The sequence below is a fragment of the Mobula hypostoma genome, chromosome 9 (genome assembly GCF_963921235.1).
Source record: "Mobula hypostoma chromosome 9, sMobHyp1.1, whole genome shotgun sequence".
Taxonomy (NCBI): Eukaryota; Metazoa; Chordata; class Chondrichthyes; order Myliobatiformes; family Myliobatidae; genus Mobula; species Mobula hypostoma.
The window spans coordinates 127540739-127567063 of NC_086105.1; the positions used below are offsets into that span (position 1 = coordinate 127540739).

Here is a 26325-nt window from a genome sequence, read left to right on the forward strand (position 1 = left end):
AACTGTCAGTAAATATAAGCCAATTTTACACAAGTCAGAGATGTCTACAGTAACCCAGATGATATTGCTCAATATACATTTGCTATAATTCTTTCATTTCAACGAATTATCATCCTAACACTGCCCATGAATATACAGTATACTGTATCCAGTCATTAGAAAAAAAGTGAAACATTATTATTATTGTTACTAGCTTGAAAAATGCCCAGGACAACTTGTCAGATTTATGAATTCAGATCATACATAATGCGGGAGCCATGTATCTTTCTAATCCAGTGTTTCATAGTTGATAATCACAATGTGCTCCCTACGATATGGGAGAAATGAAGCACACACTGCTTTGAAGAACACCTCCATTCAGTCCACAAGACTGACCCTGAGCTTCCAACTACCTGCTCTTCCAATTCTCTATTCCACTCATGCTTCTTGGTCTTCAGCTTCCGCCACAGTTCCGACTAAGCTGAACAGAATCTGGAGAAAGAGCATTTCCCGCCCCTCTGGCTGGTCATGTTACAGCCCTCAAGACCCAATGCAAAATTCAACAGGTTTCACATTAATTTCACTATATCAGAACTAGCCAGTTCTGATGAAAGGTCATCAACCTGTGGTATTAACTCTCATTTTCTCTCCCCACAAATGTTGCCTGGTCTGCTGAGTATTTTCAGCATCCTCTGCTTTTATTTAGGACAAACTTTTGTGTTCTTTAGAAAACAAATAAGTTCAATGTGAAGAAGTCTCCCACCAGGCTCGTTAGTATGTTTCGTTAATAGTGATTACCTGGCATTGCATGAATTAGATCTCCACAGAGTACAAAGAACTTGGGTTTAAGTTTCAGCGCATTGATGGCCTTTACTGCTTGTTCTGTGAGCTGGATCTCCTCCTGCCATTCATCTCCTCCATTATCACAGTCTCCAACCTTCCAAGCTTTCATTAAGCCAAGCTGTGGATCGGCTCCTTGAATGAAGTAGAAAGGCCCCTTCCAACTGCTTTCTGCCTCTGGGGAAACAGGCAATAACATATTTGCATTTAAGCACAACAGAAGCAGAATGAGAGGCTACCTCCATACCTACCTAAACAAAATTGGAAATATGTAGTGACAAGCACAAAGGAAGGAAAGTAGAAATACAAGCAAAAGACAAAAGTTATGATCACTCTCTATCATTATACTTAATAAATGAAAAACAGTTTAGAAGCATGTGCTACCAACACTAAACTTTATTTTATTTATTTATTTAGAGATGCAGCACAGACTAGGCCCTTTCAGTCCTCACAGCCAACAACCCCCAATTTCAGCCCTGGCCTAATTACACAACAATTTACAATGACGAATTAACCTACTAACCAGTACACCTTTGGACTGTGGTAGGACACCAGAGCACCCAGAGAAAACCACAATCTCCACAGGGAGGACGGATAAGCTCCTTACACAGAACACTGGAATTGAACTCTGAACTCTGATGCCCCGAGCTGTAATAACTTTGCGCTAACCGCTACACTACCTTGGCACCCCTTTTTAAAAAAAAGATTTAAAACTAGCAGTTGAGGTGCCTGAAAAGTCACATTAAAATGACAATGCTTGAAATCCCACGAGTTTTGCTTGCTAATGGTTATATCACATAGAAATGATGTGACAGACGTGCCTTTTCTTTGGTTGGTAAAGGAAGTCAAAGGAAAATTTTAAATTGGGTCAGCAGAATTAAACAGATCGAATAGAATTAGAACAAAGAGCTGAATGTGGACTTCAGGAAAGGTAAGGCGAGGGAACACGAACCAATCTTCATAGAGGGATCAGAAATGCAGAGAGCGAACAATTTCAAGTTCCTGGGTCTGAGGATCTAACCTGGTCCCTGTCTATATCAATGCAGCTATAAAGAAGGCAAGACAGTGGCTATATTACAAGTTTGAAGATATTTGGTTTGTCATCTAAAACACTCGTAAACTTCTATAGATGTACCTTGGAAAGAATTCTGACAGGCTTCATCTCTGTCTGGTATGGGGGGGGGGGGCTACTGCACAGGACCGAAAGAAGCTGCAGAAAGTTGTAAAATTAGTCAGCTCCTTCTTGGGTACTAGATTCCAAGACATCTTCAAGCAGCGGTGTCTCAGAAAGGCAGCATCCATTAATAGGAATCCCCATCATCCAGGGCAAGCCCTCTTCTCATTGTTAGCATCAAGAAGGTACAGAAGCCTGAAGGCTCACACTTAGTGATTCAGGAACAGCATCTTCCCCTCTGTCATCCAATTCCTAAATGAATCCATGAATACCTCCTCACTTTTTTTCTGTTTTTATATTATTTCTACTTTTGCACTATCTTTAATTTAATTTAGCTATTTAATATACATATATACTTACTGTAATCGATTTACTTATGTATTTTTTATTTTTCTTCATCTCATCATGTATTGCATTGTACTACTGCTGCTAAGTTTACAAATTTCACGACGTATGCCAGTGATATTAGGTTTCAATATGTACATTTAATGTCAAAGAAATGAGTACAATATATATCCCGAAATTCTTCTTCTTCGCAAACATCCACGAAAATAGAGGTGTGTCCCAAAGAATGAATGACAGCTGAGACATTAGAACCCCAAAGCCCTTCCCCCAGCTGCCCCTCCCACACACAAACAGCAGCAAGGCAATGACTCCCCCCCCAACGAGTGAAAAAGCATCAGCACCCTCACTGAGCACTCAAGCATACAGTAAGCATCAACAAAGACACAGACTTGTAATACCCCAAAAACTACTGGTTCATCCAATGACACACCACAGGCTCTCCCTCTCTCTCTCTCTCTCTAATGAGGGAAAAAGAGGTGTTCCTGCTTCACCTGCTTCTGAATCTAGTGGCATAAATGATCCTGAGAGATTAGCACGAGGGGTCTGAGAAAGATTGCGTTGGAGACAAGAGTTCCATAGAGAGTTGGTGCCACAGCCTATGGACTCACTTTCAAGGACTCTACGATTCATGTTCTCAGTATTGCTTCATTTATTCATAAATTTATTAATTTACTTTTTCATTTGTTTGTGTGTTTGCTAATTTAATTTGGCATTTGCATAGATCACCTTTTACACATTGGCTGCTTATCAGTGTTTAGTTGTGTTGTTTTTCATAGAGTCTATTGTATTTCTTTGTTCTATTGTGAGTCCCTGCAAGACAATAGATCTCGGGATAGTATTTGGTGACATATGCATATAATAAATTCACGTTGGCTTTGATTAGGCTGGCAACAGAGCAAACAGTAAATGACCAGAAGAAATCACTGCATCATGCAGCCTCTGTGGAGGCAAAAGGAATGTCTTAATGTGTCTGGTTGAGACCTTGCACCAGGACTGCAGTGTGGGGAACAGAACGGATGTTCAGTAAGTGTGGAGAGACGGATTGGAGCTGGTAGGTGTTAGCTGGAGATCACCCTCTTGACCAAGTTAAAATGACATTGATACACATGAATAATGGAATCCTGATTTGCAATTATTTATGAGGTTTCTGTGATGTGTAACAAGAGTCCTCCACCTTAAAAATCAATGGCACTGAAATTGAAGGAAGCAGAATACATGGTGGGGTACAGGTTGGAGGGCCATTGGCTGAAGGTGGAAACTGGGACTAGCAGGGAGAATGGTGTGACCAGCATGGTCTAGTTGGGCCGAAGGGTCTGTTTCCATACTGTAGTACACCATGACTATGACTACACAGGAGGGCAATGACAGTCTGGTGGAACCAGGCTGGGGATGGGGAAGAGAAGGTTGCTTCTCAGTACTTGTGTGTAGTTTTTCATTGATTATATTGTATTTCTTTGTTCTACTGTGAATGCCTGCAAGATAATGAACAATAAGGTATTTGGTGTCATATACGTTCTTTGATAATAAATATACTTTGAACTTTGAACTTTGAAAAGGTGAACAGGGTGAGAAAAACCCCAAGGTGGTCTGAAAGGAGTGCAAACAGAACACAAAGGGCAGGGGTTTGTAAGCTACCCAAAACAACTCCGAGAGAATTCACAACGAATGTCTGGACATTCAAATTACACTGATTGCATCAAAAATTTCCCATTGACCTCAGCCTTCTATATACTTCGAGTGCTGAAACACAAGGCAATTCACAAATCAAATAAAACCTCCTATGTGGTTAACACGCAGAAATTTAGTTGGCACTGCACTGCTAGAAGATTTAACTGTTAGAACTCTAGGTTATAGTACAAATATAAAACACTTTCAAGGGCTCTACAACTCATGTTCTCAGCATTATTTATTATTATATTTGCACAGACCGTCTCTTTTGGCATATTGGTTGTTAGTCTTTGTGTGTAGTTTTCATTGATTCTATTGTACTTTCATTGTTCAACAAGCAAATGAATCTCAGGGTTGTACGAGGGGTGATTGATAAGTTTGTGACCTAAGCTAGAAGGAGAAGGATGTGATTGGTAGGTGGGAAACCTTCAAAGGAGAAATTTTGAGAGTGCAGAGTTTGTATGTTCCTGTCAGGATTAAAGGCAAAGTGAATAGGAATAAGGAACCTTGGTTCTCAAGGGATACTGCAACTCTGATAAAGAAGAAGAGGGAGTTGTATGACATGTATAGGAAGCAGGGAGTAAATAAGGTGCTTGTGGAGTATAAGAAATGCAAGAAAATACTTAAGAAAGAAATCAGGAGGGCTAAAAGAAGACATGAGGTTGCCTTGGCAGTCAAAGTGAAGGATAATCCAAAGAGCTTTTACAGGTATATTAAGAGCAAAAGGATTGTAAGGGATAAAATTGGTCCTCTTGAAGATCAGAGTAGTCGGCTATGTGCGGAACCAAAGGAAATGGGGGAGATCTTAAATAGGTTTTTTGCATCTGTATTTACTAAGGAAACTGGCACGAAGTCTATGGAATTAAGGGAAACAAGTAGTGAGATCATGGAAACTGTACAGATCGAAAAGGAGGAGGTTCTTGCTTTCTTGAGGAAAATTAAAGTGGATAAATCCCCGGGACCTGACAGGGTGTTCCCTCGGACCTTGAAGGAGACTAGTGTTGAAATTGCAGGGGCCCTGGCAGAATTATTTAAAATGTCGCTGTCTACAGGTGAGGTGCCGGAGGATTGGAGAGTGGCTCATGTTGTTCCGTTGTTTAAAAAAGGATCGAAAAGTAATCCGGGAAATTATAGGCCAGTAAGTTTAACGTTGGTAGTAGGTAAGTTATTGGAGGGAGTACTAAGAGACAGAATCTACAAGCATTTGGATAGACAGGGACTTATTAGGGAGAGTCAACATGGCTTTGAGTGTGGTAGGTCATGTTTGACCAATCTATTGGAGTTTTTCGAGGAAGTTACCAGGAAAGTGGATGAAGGGAAGGCAGTGGATATTGTCTACATGGACTTCAGTAAGGCCTTTGACAAGGTCCCACATGGGAGGTTAGTTAGGAAAATTCAGTCGCTAGGTATACATGGAGAGGTGGTAAATTAGATTAGACATTGGCTCAATGGAAGAAGCCAAAGAGTGGTCGTAGAGAATTGCTTCTCCGAGTGGAGGCCTGTGACTAGTGGTGTGCCACAGGGATCAGTGCTGGGTCCATTGTTATTTGTCATCTATATCAATGATCTGGATGATAATGTGGTAAATTGGATCAGCAAATTTGCTGATGATACAGAGATTGGAGGTGTAGTAGACAGTGACGAAGGTTTTCAGAGCCTGCAGAGGGACTTGGACCAGCTGGAAAAATAGGCTGAAAAATGGCAGATGGAGTTTAATACAGACAAGTGTGAGGTATTGCGCGTTGGAAGGACAAACCAAGGTAGAATATACAGGGTTAATGGTAAGGCACTGAGGAGTGCAGCAGAACAGAGGGATCTGGGAATACAGATACAAAATTCCCTAAAAGTGGCGTCACAGGTAGATAGGGTCGTAAAGAGAGCTTTTGGTACATTGGCCTTTATTAATCAAAGTACTGAGTATAAGAGCTGGAATGTTATGATGAGGTTGTATAAGGCATTGGTGAGGCCGAATCTGGAGTATTGTGTTCAGTTTTGGTCACCAAATTACAGGAAGGATATAAATAAGGTTGAAAGAGTGCAGAGAAGGTTTACAAGGATATTGCTGGAACTTGAGAAACTCAGTTACAGAGAAAGGTTGAATAGGTTAGGACTTTATTCCCTGGAGCGTAGAAGAATGAGGGGAGATTTGATAGAGGTATATAGAATTATGATGGGTATAGATAGAGTGAATGCAAGCAGGCTTTTTCCACTGAGGCAAGGGGAGAAAAAAACCAGAGGACATGGGTTAAGGGTGAGGGGGGGGAAAGTTTAAAGGGAACATTGGGGGGGGGGCTTCTTCACACAGAGAGTGGTGGGAGTATGGAATGAGCTGCCAGACGAGGTGGTAAATGCAGGTTCTTTTTTAACATTTAAGAATAAATTGGACAGATACATGGATGGGAGGTGTATGGAGGGATATGGTCCGTGTGCAGGTCAGTGGGACTAGGCAGAAAATGGTTCGGCACAGCCAAGAAGGGCCAAAAGGCCTGTTTCTGTGCTGTAGTTTCTATGGTTTGGTTTCTATGGAGTCAATTTTTGAAAACCTAGCACATTTATTTTTCAACATAGTCCCCTCCTACATTTCCACACAGTCCAGCGGTCGTGGAGCATATGGATCTTGGACCTCCAGAAAGTCTCCACAGCAGGGGTGATTAATAAGTTCATGGCCTAAGGTAGAAGGAGATGAGTTATACAGCTCTCGTTACATGCACATGCAGTTCAACTCTGAGTGATAATGCAGAAAGTTTGAAGTTAATAACTCATCGAGGGTGATTGATAAGTTCGTGGCCTAAGGAAGAAGGAGATGAGTTATTAACTTCAAACTTTCTGCATAATCACTCAAAGAGTTGAACTGCATGTGCATGAAACGAGAGCTGTATAACTCATCTCCTTCTACCTTAGGCCATGAACTTATTAATCACCCCTGCTGTGGACACTTTCTGGAGGTCCAAGATCTGTATCCATGTACATACTTTGATAATAAATTTACTTCGAACTTTGCAAGTAGACAAATTGGTCACTTAAAATAACACTTGTATCAATAAAAGCAGCCTTGGTGGATGTGAACTATAATATCCCGTCTCTCCAACTCATATTTTCCTCTATTTGTAAATATTTATTTTAAACAAAAATATGAACATGAATGTACCTCAACAGTCAAATTATGGGCAAACTGTGCAGAGCACTTGCAACAACTAATTATGGAATTTAGTAATTTTAAATTAATTTTTACACCAGATCTATACAGTGAGATATCAGATGACCTTTTAAATCTCAATTGGGGCTATGATTAAATCCACCAAGCCTTTTTTTTCCAAAAAAAAAGCAAACCTTCCTCTTTACCTGCAGCACTGCTATGAATCTAAGTTCAGTGAAACTGACATAGTGCTTTACATCTGTCAGTTCAATCGCCCCTGTCACTGTGGCAATGCAAGTCTGAAGATTAACATCCAGCAGTGGGAAACCAAGTTTTGATATATAAATGAGGATCTCCGGAGTTCAGTGAAATTAAGAAGTCTGATCTAAAGTGGCAGCTTGAATCACTTAAGCCTTAAGTAAAACATTTTTAACATTTGGCCACACATAATGATACAAGGTTAAAACAAAATCCCAAGTCTTAAAATTATACTTTCATTTCAATAGTAATTACACTCAATGCCCAAAACATGAAAGTGCAAGGCTGCCCTTTACAGAGCCAGGAATTGCTGTGACAGGGCTTCCAAAAGTATCCACAATCCATGTGATTTGTGTTTTAGCTCAAATCATTCACCAGCCAAATGCCAGCTGTTCACAGCACGGCCAGGGAAACTAGGACACAAGTCAGGATATCTGTTTAGATGTACAAGGAGTAGGCAATCGGTGCAAGGTTCCCTGTGGCCATTCCCCTCAACAACTCCTCTGGATACCCGCTGGGGCAGGGAGAAGAAGGATGACATCAGGACGTAGCAGCAGCAGCCACTGTGGATTCTCTGAACCTTGGCAGGGAAGGGTAAAGTCAGGCAGAGCAATAGCGACAGGAGACTCACTAGGGGGACAAAAAGGAAATTTGATGGCAGCAAAGGAGACATCATACATCAGAATGGTGTGTTGCCTCCCAGATACTAGAGTTGAGGATGTCCCAGTTTGGTTGCAGAACATTCTCAAAGGGTAGGACAAGCACATTAGTACCAATGACACAGGCAGAAAGGGGGAAGAGGCCCTGCACTGTGCGTTTACCGAGTCACACAAGAGGCTAGAAAATGTAAGACCGTGAAGTTAGAAATCTCTGGTGCCATGTTCAAGTCAGGGCAGGAATAGAAAGACAGAACAGATGAATGAGTGGATGAGGATAAGGTGACCTGTACAAGAAGGATGGGTTGCATCTTAGCTGGAGGGAAACCAATATCCTGGCACTGAGGATCACTCAGGCTACTCAGGAGAGTTCAAGCTATTTTGACTGAGATGTGGAACCAGAGCACCAGGTCAGAAAACAGAGGGACTGAGAGGAAAGTGGATGTCTTGAACAGTAAGAACAGCCAGCAGCAAGGTAATATACACAATGGGACAGATGGGGTGACGTGCATGTGTTATAATGCTGGGAGTATCATGGGTAAGGGTGATGAACTTAGAGCATGGATCAGTACATGGAATTATGAAGCTGTGGCATAACAGAGTCTTGGTTGAAAGAGGAACAGGAATGGATACTTAATGCTCTGGAGTTTTGGTATTTTAGAAACAATACAGGAGGATGTAAGAGAGTGAGTAAGTGTGTGTTGGGGGAGGGGTGGTTGAGCTATTAATCAGGGATAATATCCCAACTGCACTCAGAGGGGGCAGAATGGAGGATTCATCCACTTAGTCTATATGGAGGAACTCAGAAATAAGAAAGGTGCAATCATTTTGATGGGATTGTACTACAGACCATGCAGCAGTCTTCAGTCCATTGAGAAACAGGTATGCAGGCAGATTACGTAAAGGGGTAAAAAGAACAGGGGTTTTGTCGTGGGCAACTTCAACTTCCCTAATATAGATCATAACCTCCCTCATGCAGTAAGTTTAGACAGGGAATTTGTTAAGTGCATCCAGAAGAATATCTATGTATTCTTAAATCAATACACAGATAGTCTAACAAGGGAAAGGGCAATACTGGATCTGGTGTTGGATAATGAGACTGACCTGAAAATGAGCATCACAGTAGTTCTTGGCAAACTAAAAGGTCAGCACGGTCAATCGCCTCTCCCTTAAATAAACAGGCACCAACTGAAGTCAACCGAATCTTTACTTGCACAGAGTGAACATCCCGATACAGCTTGTCCCAATGGATTCTAACCAAGCTGCAGCAAGGCAGAATAAAATGAAGCAGTGTGTACCACTGAACTTGGTATTGGATAATGAACTTCCTGATCTTATTCAAATATCTGACTTCAGCACACCCATGAATCTCGTGTGAGATTGTCTACCTTGGAATACATTGTGCGGCAATTTTGTATTTGAGGTTTCTTGCAGAAAAGCAGCTACTTTCCTGGAGACAACACCCACAAAATGCTGGGGGAACAGTCTTCATGCCATCAGCAAATGTCAATTTCTCAAACTTCTGGTAATTCCCCCACCCCACTTCAGCATTCCCCATTCCCATTTCCTCATCTCCTTACCTGCCCATCACCTCCCTCTGGGGCTCCTCTCCCTTCCTTTCTTCGATGGTCTTCTACCCCCTCCTATCAGATTCCCCTTTCTCCAGCCCTTTATCTCTTTCACCAATCAAGTTCCCAGCTCCTTACTTCTCCCCTCCCCCTCTCACAGTTTCACCTATCACCAGCCACTTTGTACTTCTTCTTCCCCACCCCCCACCTTCTTACTCTAACTTCTCATCTTTTTTTTTCATTCCTAATGAAGGGTCTCGCCCCGAAACGTCAACTGTCTACTCGTTTCCATTGATGCTGATCGGCCTGCTGAGTTCCTCCAGCATTTCTGTGTGTTGCTTGGATTTCTAGCATCTGCAGATTTTCTTTGTTTGTACTTTACTGGAGAGGTGGGAAACATATAATTTCACAAATTTGAGTTTTACAGATTGCATCGGGAAGCGAATTTGAAATGGGAAAGGTGCACTTGGTGAAACAGAATTGATTGTAGACTGGATTGCATCAGAATAGGGTAGACCATAGGCAATAAAGTTCAAAATTCAAAGTAAATTTATTATCAAAAGACATATATGTCACCATATACTACCCTGAGATTCATTTTCTTGCAGTTGATCACAGTAGAACAAAAAAACTATACACAAAGACTGACAAGCAACCAATGTGCAAAAGACAAACTGTATGATAACATGAGAGGAATTGGCCAGATTATAGATCAGATGTGGTTAAGAAGAGTATTCAATCTGAACCGTTAACTTCATTTCTCTTTCAACACTAGCTGAATAATTCCAGCGTATTCTGTTTATATTTCAGATTTGGTAAATTGGGAAAAGATTAATTAGGAATTGACTTATCCTTATTTATTGTCAAAGGCACAATAAAGCTAAGGCACTGCAGCTGTTAACAGTAACTAATACAGCCCCAGATAGGGAGCAGGTCTGAGGTTTTGTTTAAATGTCCACAATTTGCTGTGTGAATTAAGTCAAGCTGCTCTGCTGTAGCTATCCCCCATCTAGACCCCACTACCTATGAACTTAATATATTCACCCATTAACCTTGCTTCAGAACGTTGTCACGTCAAGCTGCTGTGCCTTTTTAACAACACGATACTCATTAATCATAATATCAAAGAAATTTAAGGCACAGAAGGAAGTCATTCTGGCTAAGCAGCTGGTCCAAAACTGAACGTTAACTGTTCCAGATGTGAAATTTCATCTTTTGTGTGTTTGATAAAGGTTTTTTTAAATGTCCAATTTCAAAACAAGTCTAACTTTAAAGAGTTCCTTGATTTTTTTTTCCCTCTTCCTCTTATGATGCAAACTTTTCCCTCTTTTGTCTTTTTTTTCTGAACCCAATTTCGATGTTAAATTCACTGTCTTAACCTACGTCTCTTCTCACTCCTTCCTGGTACCTGAATGTGAGTTAGAACACAGAACAGTACAGCACAAAAACAGGCCTTTTGGCCCACAATATTGTGCTGAACTAATCAGATCATTAATCACAATATTGTGCTGAATTAGTCAAATCATTAATCACAATATTATGCTGAGCTAATCAAATTATTAATCACAATATTTCTTGTTTGGCGGCAGTAGTACGGTGCATAAATAACAAAGATATATATTATTTTCTTTATTTCAATAAGTAGTACAAAAAAAGCGAGAAAAAAAAGTGAGATAGTGTTCATGGGCTGGTTCATTTTCTGATTAGAAATCTGATGGCAGAGGGGAAGAAGCTGTTCCTAAAACATTGAGTGTGTGTCTTCTGACTCCTGTACCTCCTTTCTGATGGTAGTAGTTAGAAGAGAACATGTCCTGGTGATGGGGATCCTTCAAGATGGATGCCACCTTTTTGAGGAATCATCTTTTGAAGATGTCCTCAATGCTGGGAAGGCTAGTGTCCACGATGGAGCAGGGTGAGTTTGCAACCCTCTACAGCTTTTTCCAATTCTGTGCCCTCCACATCAACTGGTGACGCAACTGAGTACTCTCCACAGTACACCTGTATAAATACGTAGTCTTTAGTGACATACCAAATCTCCTTAAAATCTGAATGAAATATAGGTGGTGGTGTGCCTTCTTCCTAATTGTGTCAGTATGTCGAATCCAGCATGGACCTTCAGAGATGTTGACACCCAGGAACTTGAAACTGCTCAGCCCTCCGCTGCTGCCCCCTCACTGAGCATCATGTGCACAAATGAAGAAATGACCCACAAGCAGGAGTAAATCACAATAGGAAGTGTACGATATACATGACTAACAGGAAATGGTTGCAATATACTTTTCTCAGATGGTTTCTCAGCATATTAGTGCACAAAGACATTTCCACCACACCGTGAATGCAGTGGAAGAAGCTGGGTGAGCATCTGACCACATTTGTGTCTCTGTACTTCTGCACGCACCTGTGTGTTAATGTGCACGAAGGTCATAAAGGAATTTGACTTTGTTCAGGAAGTGTGCAGCTTTCAATTTTCTGATAAAATATGAATGCACTGCATAGGAACGATTTGCATTAGACAACAGAATTTCTGTGTCCATTTACCTTACTACTGCTGACTCATGGTTCCCTGACCCAGGGCCAACCTTGCTTTCTGGTGTACATTCTCCCTGCTACCGTTTAGGTTTCCATCAGGTGCTCAAATCCCAAGGATGCACTAATAAGGAATTAGCCACTTTAAATGGAGGTGAATGACAAAAATAAAACAAGGGAAGTTGGTAGTCAAGTGGGAGAAAATAAATTGTAGGGTTAGAGGGAAATGGGGGAGGGATGGGATTACTCTGCAGGGAGCCAGCAAGTACTCAATGGGCTGAATATTAAAGCAAGCTAGAAGCAGACATTCAGCCCAAAAGTCTAGGATAGTATTTATGTCAGCTTCATCTCCGTTGGAGAAGTATGTTCATTCTTGAGCCCCCTAGTTTAAGAAGGGCACAAGCACTCTGGATGGCATCAGTGATGAAAACCAAAGGAGACTGAAAGTTGAACCAGAGAGATACAGCAGGAAAAGATGGCTTTGCCTTGAGACCACACCTGCCAGCAGCCAAATTAAGAAACCAGAGCACCAAGGGTAAACCCCTGCTGTCACAGGGTGAGCATACACACAAGATATCCTGCAGATGCTGAAATCCAGCAACACACACAAAATGCTGGAGGCACTCAGCAGGTCAGGCAGCATCTATGGAAATGAATAAATAGTCGACGCTTCGAGCCAAGAACATGCAAGCTCCACAGAGGTAGAACCAGGGATCAGGATTGAACCCAGGCTGCTAAAGCTACAAGCCAGTACTTCTACCTGCTGTCCTAGACTGCTGAGAGGTTTTGAAAAGATACATTAGGAAAAAAGTATGTTCAAATGATTGAGTAACAAAAAGGCACCACTGCAAAAAAAATATGCAAGATTAATGATAAACACAAGAGATTCTGCAGATGCTGGAAATATAGGATAACACAGACAAAATGGTGGAGGAACTCAGCAGGTCAGACAGCCATCTATGGAGAAGTAGGAAATTTCAGTCCTGATGAAGGGACTTGGCCCAAACCAGCAACGGTTTATTCCTCTCCATGTTTCGTCTGACCCGCTGAATTCCTCCAGCAGTTTGTGTGTGAATTTGCAATGAAACAATACAAATCTATATTATAAGCTCAACTGTCCAGACAGTCTTTCAATGTCTGTGCCACAGGTGGTGCTGTTACTCTGAAAAGATGTAGCTCAAATTCATTCTATTGCTTAGTCAACAGAGTACCAAATAAATTATTTGCATGCTTTTGAGCAGCCAAAAGTCTTTTCCGTTGAGTATGTAATTAAAATTAGGAAACTAGAACAAAAAGCAGCAAAATTAAAGAAAACAAAATACTGTTTCATATGTAGCTAATAGCAACTGGGTTAATGTGTATTGAAAATAACAGTTTATGAAAATATTACCAGTTTTTATGACAAATTTTTCTTTCTGTGTTAGAGATAAAATCCTCATCAAACAAAATAGTGGTAATTCTTTTCAACTCTATAATCATCTCTTAGCAGAAAATTAACCTTCAAACTGGCACCTCTCAAGCATTATGCTCCCACTTTCTCATGATTATTTCATTTTTATCCTTCTGTTTTGAAAGAGTTGGTTTTGATTACAAGCAGGAGATCCTTCCATCCTGTTGGCTAAATCTGCCATGTGTTTGCATTTAATTCTATGTGTGTGTGAGCAGCTGCCATCGCCAGATTACCGAAAACAATTCTCTCCATATGCAAATTCGCAATGGGAAGATTTGCTCTTTCCTAAAGTGATACAAGACAAATTTTTTGCCATCAATGTTACTATTTTGGTTACTTGAGGGATACCATCAAGATTAAAGATGAAACTTGCACTGAATGGGGAGTTTTATGTATACGGGATAAACTTTGCACCAATACAGGCCCCGATCTTGCCCTCAAGGATAGTATTTGTATGTTTTACTGTTTACTTGTGCTGCATGCTACATGCACTTTGAATTATATTGTATTAAGCTATTTAGGGTAACCTATTGTTTTACGTGTGGTGTGAAACACATTTTCTGTAGGTGCACCATGGTCTGGAAGAACGTTGTTTCATTTGGTTGATACATGTACAGTCAGATGACATTAAACTTTTGCCCACAATTGAAACTCTTGTACTCCCAATGCTGCGAAATGCTGCACTACGCTAATACACTCTGTAGGTGGGAAAGCTATCTCTAAACCTGCACCATTTTCACCAGAGAAAGTAAAGTGTGGCACTGATTTCAGTGGGTGGAAATAGATGAGGGGAGACAAGCATGAGTCAAGTTAAGTCATGTTTATTGTTATTTAACTACATACACGTATACCATCAAACAGGACAACATTCCTCTGGACTAGGGTGGAAAGCACAGTAGTACACATAACAACATATAACAAACAATAACTTCAGAAAGTAAGGGTAAATTCTACAAACAAATTACACGTAAATAAATAAAGAAAAGTGCACAAATTAAATATGGTAGGGTACAGAACAAATTAACCAGCGACACTTCGAATGCAATGCAGCATGAAGTTCAGACGCCTAATTTTGTTATCTGATTTCATTCATTTAAATTGTAATTCATTTTATTAAACATTAAAAATGTTTTTAAACAGTGCTCAAGGGCTTTTTAATGTTTCTGAATACAAATAACATTCAGACACATACAGCACATTTGGCCCATCCTGCCTATGCCTGCCATCAAGCACCTACTGCACCTATAGTAATTCTATTTACCAGCATGGTCCTTTGGCAATTGAAGTGCTCACTCAGATAACTGGTTCATGAAGGGGATGTAGGCGGGAGACAACAGACATCTCTCTGCTGAGTACCGCTTGTTCAAAGTCAGAGAGGAGAAGAACAGAAACAACACTGAAAACTTAATCAGATATGGAAGTATGGGGAGAGAAAAGTAAAAAGTGAAAGATCCAGGAGCTCTGGAGTTCTAGCAGCTGCAGATTTTTTGTTATTCTTCCACCCACTCAACACAAAGACTGCTGGCAGGTTGGATGTCTGTACTAGAAGAAATAGTTGAAGCAAACAGCATGGATTCATTTCAGGTAAGCTTGAACAGCTATGTGGAAAAGGAAGGAAAGAAAGGTGGGGGGGGAGAGAGAGAGGGGGAGAGACCCTTGCCCACTCATTTAACCTATCTATATCTCTCTGCAGACTCTCTGCATCTTCTGCACAATTTGCTCTTCCACTCAATTTAGTATCATCAGCAAACTTAGATACACAACACTCAGTCCCCTTTTCCAAATTGTTAATGTATATTGTGAACTTTTGCGGGCCCAGCACTGACCCCTGCGGTACATCGCTCACCACTGATTGCCAACCAAAGCAACACTCATGTATCTCAACTCTCTGCTTTCTCTTAGTTAACCAATCCTCTAGCCATGTTAATGCATTACCCCAAACTCTGTGCATCCTTACAGAGAAGTCTTTTTTGAGGCACCTTATCTAATGCCTTCTGGAAATCCAAATAAATAACATACAGCTGTTCTCCTCTATCCACTGCACTTGTTATATCCTCAAAGAACTCCAGTAAGTTTGTCAAACAGAACCCGCCTTTGCAGAATCCGTGCTGCGTCTGCCTGATGGTTCTATTTCTTTCCAGATGCCCGCTATTTCTTCTTTAATGACAGCTTCAAGCATTTCCCCAACTATGGATATTAAACTAACTGCTCCATAGTTACCTGCCTTTTGCCTACATCCTTTTTTGAACAGCGGCGTGACATTCGCCACCTTCCAATCCACCGGGACCTGTCCAGAGTCCAGAGAATGTTGGTAAATCATCACCAAACCCTCTACTATAACTTCTACCATTTTTTTCAGTACCCTGGAAAGCAGTCCGTCAGGAACAAAGGATTAATCTATCTTCAGGCCCACAAGTTTGCTCAGCACCACCTCTTTAGTGATAGCTATTGCATCGAGGTCCTCATTTCCCAACGCATCCATTAACATTTCTCTTTGGCATGTTAGATGTGTCCTCCACCATGAAGACCAACACAAAATAGTCATTCAAAGCCTCGGCCATTTCCTCATTACCTAATATCAATTCGCCTTTCTCGTCCTCCACTTATTCACTTTAGCCAACCTTTTCCACTTTATACAACTATAAAAACTTTGACTGTCCATTTTTATATTTTGTGCTAGTTTATTTTCATAATCTAGCTTCCCTTTCTTTATTGCTCGCTTAGTGGTACTTTGTTGCTTTTTAAAGATTTCCCAATCTTCCAGTTTCTCACTACTCCTGACGACTTTGTATGCATGAGCTTTTAGTTTGAATACTTCTTTTATTTTCTTAGTTATCCAAGGCTGGATCTCCCCACCCTTACTGCCCTTGCTTTTAACTGGAATATACTTTTGTTGAGGACCATGAAAAATCTTATTGGAAGTCTTCCACTGTTCCTCAACTGTCTCACTATATAGCCTGTGTTCCCAGTCTACACTAGCCAAACCCTCCCTCATCCCATTGTAGTCTCCATTGCTTAGGGACAGTACACTGGTTCAAGATAGAACTACTGCACTCTCCATTTGTATGAGGAATTCAATCATATTGTCATTACACTTTCCAAGAGGATCCCTAACTACAGTTTGTACAAGATCACTAATTTTACCTGTCACTATTCCTAATCTCTACCCAGGTGGATTCAACATTCTGCTCCTTTGATCTTATATCATCTCTCACTATCCCCCGATCTCATCCTTAATTAAGAGCGCTACCCCACTTCCCTTACCTTCTCGCCTATCCTTCCATATTACCTGATATCCTTGGATATTTAGTTCCCAATCCTCTCCACCGTGCAACCACGTCTCTGTAACAGCCACTAAATCATAACTCTTTGTACTGATTTGTGCCACAAGTTCACTGATCTTGTTTTGAATACTACAGGCATGCAAATAAAGTGCCCTGACACTCAATGAGCTTTTAAAATCTTGTAATCCTTTACTCTTTTGCACTTGACTTTTCTTCAGGGGGAAGGAAGGAGGGAGGGAGGGAGGGAGGGAACGTCGACTCAGACCATGAGAGACCTGCGTCGGGCATTTTCATGCCTTACAAGGCGCAGATTGGAAGTCAGTGTGGGGCGCCACTCCTCGCACAGACTAGAGCAATGTGTGATTAAGTGCCTTGCTCAAGGGCACAAACACGCTGCTACAGCTGAGGATTGAACTAGCGACCTTGAGATAACTAGACGAACGCCTTAACCACTTGGCCACATGCCCAACATTTTTCTTCACTCCACTTTTACTTCTCTCTTTTTTATCTTATGCTTTTTCTTTATCTTCATTCAGACTTTTTTTCCTACTTTATCCATACTTCTCCAATCTGTTGAACCCACCCCGCTACTATTTAGTTTAAAGCCCTATCCACAGCCCTAGTTATGTGATTCACTAAGATCCAGGTCCCATCACAGTTCAGGTGGAGCCCGTCCCATTGGTACAGCTCCCTCCTTCCCCAATACTGGTGCCAATTTCCCATGAAATTAAACCCACTTCTCCCACACCAATCCTTGAGCCACGCATTTAACTCTCTAATCTTCTTGACCCTATGCCAATTTCCACATGGCTCAGGTAGTAATCCAGAGATCATCACCTTTTTGGTTCTGCTTTTTAATTTAGTCCCTAGATGCTCAAATTCCCCCAGAACCTCTTTCCTTGTTCTACCTATGTCGTTGGTACCCACATGGACCACAAGAATTGGATCTTTCCCCTCCCACTGCAAATTCCTCCGCAGGTCAGATAAGATGTCCTGAACTTGGGCACCAGGTAGGAAACACAGCCTCTGGTACGCTCTATTCCCGTAACAGAGAACCCTGTCTATCCCCCTCACTATACTATCCCCAATTACCACTACATTTCTCTTCATTCCGCCCTCTTGAATGGCTCCCTGAACTACAGTGCCAGTTAGGTTTCTCATCTTTCCTACAGTTCCCACTCTCATCCACACAGGGAACAAGAATCTCAGTCCTGCTGGACAAGTTCAAGGGCGGAGGCTCCTCCAGCACTGTCTCTTGGATCCCACTACCAGCCTCACTCGCAGTCACACCATCTCGTCCCTGACCACAGACCGAATTTGAGGCAGCTAATCTAATGGGTGTGACTACCTCCTGAAACAGAGAATCCAGGTAACTCTCCCCCTTCCTGATGTGCCACAGTTTAAAGCTCAAATTCCAGTTCAACAACTTTGAACCAGTGTCGCTTAAGCAGCCAACAATTGCTGCAGATGTGGTCACCAGGAACCACAATGGGGTCCGCCAACTCCCACATCACGCAGCTGTAGCACGTCACCTGATCCTGCATCATCCCTACTTTATTTAATCAGCTGTAATTTAGTGACTTTTTATTCAACCACTACAAAAGCCTTAACTGCTATTTACCTGTGCCTCCCCACCACAGCCTCAAGTTCCCACTCCTACACTGGTCCACTCACATGATGTCCACTCTATTTTGACCCTGCTAATGAATCGTGAATCGAATCGTCCACTACTAATACATCAACCCCTGCAAAATGCTCGTTTTTTTAAACTTTTCTCCCCGACCTGTGTGAAACTCTCCCTCTTCGAATTGACTGGTCCACCACTAATGCACCGAACCCCTCCCTCATCAACCTCATCATCACTTTTTAATGTACTTACAGGATGTGGATATCACCAGCTAAGCCAGCATTCTATTGCCCATCCCTATTTGTCCTTGAGAAGGTGGTGATGAGCTGCCTTCTTGAACCGCTGCAGTCCCTGACGTGTAGGTACACCCACGGTGCTGTTAGGGAGGGAACTCCATGATTTTGACCCAGCGACAATGAAGGACTAGTGATATGTTTCCAAATCAAAATGGCGAGTGAATTGGAGGTGGATTTCCTAGTGGTGGTGTTCCCATGTATCTGCTGTTCTCGTCTTTCTAGATGGTAGTAGTCGTGGGTCCGGAAGGTGCCACCTTAGGAACTTTAAGCTTGCGACAATATCTCCTTTTATTGAAGGCTCTCAAGACAAATGGTTGCCCCAACATTTTGTATTCCAACAACAGCCAGTATAGGCAACTTTGGTTGTCAGGCAAACCCTGTGCGCATCATACTGCTCCAATTAGTTGGCAGCTGGTAGAAAACAGACCCAAGAATCCACTTCAAGAAAGACAGCCAAGATCCACCCAACAATTTTTGCAAGCTAGTTGAGCAACATCACTTACGCATATTCAGCACCAAATATTCACATAGCAAGATCCCAAAAATGGCTGTTGAGAAAAGTGACTGGTTAATGGTGCATGATTTTTGCAGGGGGAGGGGAATATTGATAACACCCACAGAAACCTCAGTGACAAGTGTTTGACAGGTGTGACTATGGAAAATGACAGCAAGTCAAGAGAAGCCTGGGGAAGTTGCATGTAAACTGCTTTCATGGTGATGCCTGCAAATGATTAGCTAGTGGGGAGACTGCCAAACTCCAAGGTTTACCGAGAACCATTCGAAAAGATGGACGAGATCTCATGGTAACGCATGGCCTGAAAACTGCTTCATCTAATAATGCAGAACTCACCACTACTGCAGAGGTGCCAGTTCAGTGCTATGTGTTGGAGAGCAGCTTGAGTAAACAGTACATAGAACAACATGATTCAGAGGGAAGAGTGTCAGCAGTCCACCAAGTGACACCATGTGTGTGTAATAGTGTACGAGTTCTGCTGGTGTACAGAGACCATTGCAGAGAAACAGTAAACATGCTTACTGAGGTACTCCTCTTCTGCTCCTTTTTTTAAACACATTACATTAGTAGCAGGTTCTTTTATTTGCAGCTTTACAGCAGCACCTGCCCAAGCTTATAAAATAATCGCTGAGATAATACCTTAAATTCTTTCTTTTGCAACCATGCAGATCAATTAATATACTATAAAATAACGTGCCCAGATGTGAGCTAATATGTAGAAAACCGTTAAATGAATTGGATGCCATTCAAGTGGAATTTGCATGTTCTTCTTACAGGGCAGCATTGTAGCATATTGGTTAGCACTATGCTTTACAGTACCAGTCACACAGGTTCAATTCCCACTGCTGCCTGTAAGGAGTTTGAATGTTCTCCCTGTGACCACGTGAGTTTCTTCCGGATGCTCTGGTTTCCTCCCACATTCCAATGATGTACTGGTTGGTAGGTTAACCTGTCATTGCAAATTGTCCCATGATTAGGCTAGGATTAAACTGGGAGCTGCCGGGAGGTATGGCTCAAAGGGCCAGAAGGGCCTATTCCACACTACATCCCAATAAATCAATAAATAACGTCACTTCCTGCCATCAACCACCCCTCCCAACATGGCTCCTGAAAAGGACAGCTTGAGCGAGCTAGCACGTTCTAATTGGAGCGAAGAGGGATGAGACACAACCTGGTAGAGGTGTGTGCAAGATGGTAAGATGTACAGATTGAGTGGATAGCCAGGGAACTTTTCCCAGGATGGAACCAAAGGGGATAACTTCATTTGCCCCATCACTGAACGGTTCCCACAACCAATGGACTCACTTTCTTTACCTCATGTTCTTGAAGGGGTAGAGCTTAGGACGATAGCACTTAACCGCAACTTCTTTGCTTGCATCTTCGAAAACAGCTCTATTCCTAACTTTGATATCTCTTTTTATCCCTTTCAAGGTACTTTTGAAGACCCTGACCTGCAGTCACATGCTGACTTCAGTTCTTTGCAGAAATGGGAACCTGCCCTCAGGGCCTCACGACCGGCTGCTTTTCGATATGCCAAGGATGCGGCCTAGAAGACTAGCGCGCCTTCAGAGTGCCGGATCTTCATGGCTTTGGAGGCGGGTGGATTCAGGGCTGGTGCTGCCGCCTGATATATTGTGGGTGTACATGGAAGATCGGAAGCAGCAAGCTGGCTGCCTGCCCAGAGACCCCAGTTCTTTGGGCACAGAGCTCAGAAAAAGCTGCACAACAGACTTTTAACACCAAGTCAGCAAGTTGTTTTGTTATGTCTCCCCTCTCGCTGTGAAATGGGGATTCCCCTTTTTCCCTTATTGGGGAGAGGGAGCCTGTGGTGAATGAGTAATCTTTGGGGTACTGCAAGTCTGTGTCTTTACTGACACTGTGCTACACACCTGAGTGCTCAGTAGGGGGGAGGTCGTTGCTTTGCTGCTGCTTTTGCGTGGGAGGGGAAGTTAGGGAGGGCTTTGGGGTTCTAACACTTAACTGTCATTCACTCTTTGGGGCATTTCTCTGTTTTTGTGGATTTTTGCAAAGAAAAAGAATATCAGGATGTATATTGGATACATTTCTCTGACACTAAATGTACCTATTGAAACCTATTAAAATAAATAACAGGCTGATAGCAGAATTGATGGAGATGTGGAAAATGCAGGTGAGAATTTGATGGGTGGGTGACATAATGAACTGAAGCACCTGTTTCTATGCTGAGTGATTTTAATACCAACACAGTACAAGAGATGCTGGTTTAAAGCTTCTAAATTGTGCTACACAAAATGAATTTAACCTAATATCCAACTCTTTTGTGTCCATTAATCAATTCCAACAGCTTATTCCAAGTCTGTCTGGTTGAATTCCAGCAACCATGCACAGTGAGTTGGGCATCACATACGCGAAGTGCTAGAAAATCTCAGCAGTTCAGGCAGCATCTAAGGAGAGGAATAAGTAACCGATGCTTTGGACCAATATTCAGATAATAGAAAAACTGCTGTATTAATACTTGATAATTAACTAAAATATCATTGGCTCTTGACCTAATATATTTTATACATTGTGTTTCAAAAAATTACTCCAAATCAGCTGTTTTATTTTACGTAAATCAATTTATCAGCACATACTCAAGGTGCCTGAGTATGAGCAATTGTATTATATTGAAATGTACCACAGAAGCAACAGTTACATTTTCAGACAAGTAGCCTTTACTATGTGTTTGAATGACCAGCTACTAGCTCTTTTACATTTTTGAAAAAGAAAGCCTAGGGTAGATAGGACAGATGGGGATCATCAGCCGTGGTTGTCAGCTCATCTAGGCGAAGGAAAACTCTGATCTCAAACCTCAGCTACCCTGCAGCCATACCCACTCATGGGGAAGGCTTCAGGAGTAAATCCCGAGGGAAAAATCCAGAGCTGGAGCCTCTAGGGCAGTCCTACATTGAGTTCAACGCTGACTGGCAACTCCTGTGATGCTGCTGGTGTCAAACTAAATTGATCTATGCTGTTCCTTTGGGTTCATCAGATGTGTGGAGAAGAGGAACTTGTTACGTGGGCAGCAGCTTGCTCTCCATATTGTACTGCCCTGGATTATGTATCTGGACAGCTAGGATGCATCATCCATGGTCGACCCTGAACAATGGAGATAGAAAGGTGGCTAGAAAAACAACGAAGGTCACAGGTAACAATGAACTGGTAGCAGACTTGTTGCAAAAGCTAGTAAGTTGTCAGTGTATGAAACCAGTTAGTATCATACTCATCTGATCATTGAGATTATAGCGGGAAAGTAAGAAAGCAGGGAAATAGAGGTGGTACAGGAACATTAGGTTCAACACCACTACGTTCAGAAACAGTTATTACCCTAACCAGTGTAGATAACTTCACTCAGTTCAACGATGAATTGACTCCATGACCTATTAAATCACTTTCAAGCATTCGACATGTTCTCACTATTATATATTTTTTGTTTATGACAGGCACAATTTGTCCTTTTTTGCACATTGGATGTTTGTCAGTCTTTGTCATTCATAGTTTGTTTCATGTTTTTAAAATGCTTTGTCAGACTTGTATTCAATCCCAGTACTTTCTGAGTTATCGTGGTGGGTTTCTCATAAAATGCTGTCATTGGTTTTTTTGTTTGGATTTTTATGGAGTTTGTTATGCGTTTAGCCCAATATAGAACAGACAAACTGGTGCATTCTCAAAAGACTGATATCATTACACAGGTCTAGAGGGAGGTTCTCAATAAAAACAAATTCACAAAGCTAAACACAAAAAACACCCAATTACACACAAAAGCAGAAATGGAGAGGAGGAACTCTTAACATTTCCAAATACATAAACCTTTTATGTTTTAAAATATAACAGTGAAAGAACAAGCAAATAAATTCTAGTTAAATGCTCATGTTTGTTTCTACCCCCCATGACAAATATCAAACATTTCAGATCCCTGTGCTACTGTCACTTACACATCCCACCCTTCTTTGTGTATGCTATGAGGAAACAATCAAATAATCAGACTGACCACAACACAAAAGACCTTTAAAAAGAAGCACAAGAGGAAGGTGTTCAGTCTACTGTGCTCACTCATACCATAAAAACTCCTAGGACGCAGACTGGGAGATCATTTCGCTGAACACCTACGCTCTGTCCGCCAGAGAAAGCAGGATCTCCCAGTGGCCGCACATTTTAATTCCACGTCCCATTCCCATTCTGATACGTCTATCCACGGCCTCCTCTACTGTCAAGATGAAGCCACACTCAGGTTGGAGAAACAACACCTTATATTCCATCTGGGTAGCCTCCAACCTAATGGCATGAACATTGACTTCTCTAACTTCCGCTAATGCCCCACCTCCCCCTCGTACCCCATCCGTTATTTATTTATATACACACATTCTTTCGCTCTCTCTCCCTTTTCTCCCTCTGTCCCTCTCACTATACCCCTTGCCCATCTTCTGGGTCCCCCCCCCACTTTCTTTCTCCCTAGGCCTCCTGTCCCATGATCCTCTCATATCCCTTTTGCCAATCAACTGTCCAGCTCTTGGCTCCATCCCTCCCCCTCCTGTCTTCTCCTATCATTTCGGATCTCCCCCTCCCCCTCTCAAATCTCTTACTAGCTCTTCTTTCAGTTAGTCCTGACAAAGGGTCTCGGCCTGAAACGTCGACTGTACCTCTTCCTAGAGATGCTGCCTGGCCTGCTGCGTTCATCAGCAACTTTGATGTGTGTTCCTAGGTCTTAATCCATTTTCCATGTGATGCTACCACATCAAATGTCCCTGTTCTGAATCAACAAAGATTTTTGTCTCTACCGTCCTTTCAGGGATGATATCCAGACGATCACTATTGAACAGGTATTTTCTTTTCTTCCTTCAATTCGCCAAATCCTTCCAATTACTACCTTAAATCTCTGCCCTGGGTGGTTAAGCTTCTTTATCCAGAGAGGTTGTCTCTACCTAAGCTGCAGTTCTGCCCACTAGATCTGTCCTTTAGTGTCCTGTTTATATAAAAAAAGACACAGCTGTACAGAGTGGTGACATAGTTCCATATGCAGTGGAATCCTACCTGAAAACCAGAGGAAGATTCCAAGGTTACAACGGAATTTAAAACTGAAGCATTGGCAATTGATGCAACTTATCTGGGTTGTGCACTTGTGTTGACCAACAGCTTCTACAAAGTGAAGTATTAAGAAATCATCTGAAGGTTAGAAGTATAAAGAAAGCTGTTCAAATACTCTATGGAATAATGGGGAAATAAATCATGCAATTATATTTGACAGCATCACCCTAAATGTCTTCATGCATTTTATTATCTTAATACTCAAGGAAATAGAAGAAATATTTCCTAATTAAGCACACTGAACCAGTGGGACCAGGAAAATGTCAACCTTGAAATGATCCGGGCCGTTTCTAAGGTACTGTGCATAAGTCTTAGGCACCTTAGTGTTTTTTTTAAATATATGGTTTCAGATGGCATGGTCTCCAGAGAGCCCTGATCTCAACACCATTGAGGCAGTCCAGACAGAATCAAGCAAGACAGCCAACCTCTACAGAAGAACTGTGCCAAGTTCTCCAAGATGCTTGGAACAACCTACCAGCTGATTTTCTCGTAAAACTGCACTACAGCGAATACCTAAGAGAATTGATGCAGATTTAAAAGCAAAGGGCAGTCACACCAAATACATATTTGATTTAGCTTTTACTATTTTCTGCTGTTTATAGTAATTTTTTTGATAATTAGAAATGTTTAATTACATTATCTTTGAAAGCATCGTTTTACAGGAAATTTTACATATGCTTAATACTTTTTCACAGTACTGCATTAGCTCTACAACTTTATATTTTTATCTACTTTATTATTATAGATTACACATATACACCTCCCTCTGGAGTTTAAATCGGTAATCAACAAGTAGAAGAAGAATTGTAAGGATTCATCCTTAATTACCAGATTTAAATTCATAAGCATATACTGTACTTACAAACACTTAAATGTATGCACTTAAATTGAGCTTAGCCTCTTCCTCAAGATCCTTTAATCATGTTGTATCCAGATGTAATCCTAGTTTCTAATGAATGTATCCCACTTTAAAAGGCTTCACTATTCCAGCTGCAATAAACCGCAAGTACTAAATCCATCAATGTCCAAATTCCTGGTCGTAAATACTCACTTTAAAATAATCCCTTTCCTGAAGCACTGATCCATGTAATGAATTAAAAATTAATTGTTAATAAACTCACAAAGCACTTCATTAACAATACGCACTTATGGATTCCCTCCGGTTTATAGAAAAGCACTGTAGAATACAGTGCAATGGAAATTAGTTAGCAGGTTATTGGAAAATGAGTGCTTCCATCACTTGGCTGACTATTTCAGTTAGACTGATTGAGTGGTAAATACTGTGTTGGGACAGGATGACTGGAGGTGCAACCAGTGTTGGAGCTGCAGTTTACAGTTCAGTGGCTGGCATGTCATCTGGCCAATTAATCTTGGCCTCAAATGCTCTGAGACGAGTATTGAAATGTTCAATGGCGTAAAGACCAGTTCTTGTGATGGTGGGAAGTTACAAGAATATACAGAGATACACACTCAGTGGTCTCTTTATTTTAGTCACCTGTTCATTAATGCACCTATCTAATCAGCCAATAATGTGACAGCAACTGAATGCATAAAAACATCCAGACGTGATCGAGAGGTTCAGTTCTTGGTCAGACCAAACATCAGGATGGAGGGAAAAAAAATGGGATCTAAGTGACTTTGACAGTGGAATGATTGTTGGTGCCAGATGGAATGGTTTCTTATGCATACCGGTCTCTAAAGTTTTACAGAGAATGATGCGATAAACAAAAGAAAATCCAGTGTGTGACAGTTCTGTGGGCAAATCTGAGAAGTCAGAGGAGAATGACCAGACTAGTTCAAGCCAACAGGAAGGCAACATAAACTCAAATAACCATGCATTACTGCAGTGGTGTGCCGATCTCTGAACGAACAGTATCAAACCTTGCAGTGTATGGACCATA

General features: G+C 41.5%; 1 protein-coding gene across 2 annotated transcripts in view; it reads right to left on the minus strand.

The window, feature by feature from the left end:
- The window catches only part of cpped1 (calcineurin-like phosphoesterase domain containing 1), a 241961-nt gene that overhangs the window by 194725 nt on the left and 20911 nt on the right, over positions 1 to 26325 (minus strand). For both annotated transcript variants that reach the window (XM_063059096.1, XM_063059097.1), the window contains exon 2: positions 778 to 996. In XM_063059096.1, coding sequence (XP_062915166.1) covers positions 778 to 996 — 219 coding nt within the window. The remainder of the gene's footprint in view (positions 1 to 777; positions 997 to 26325) is intronic.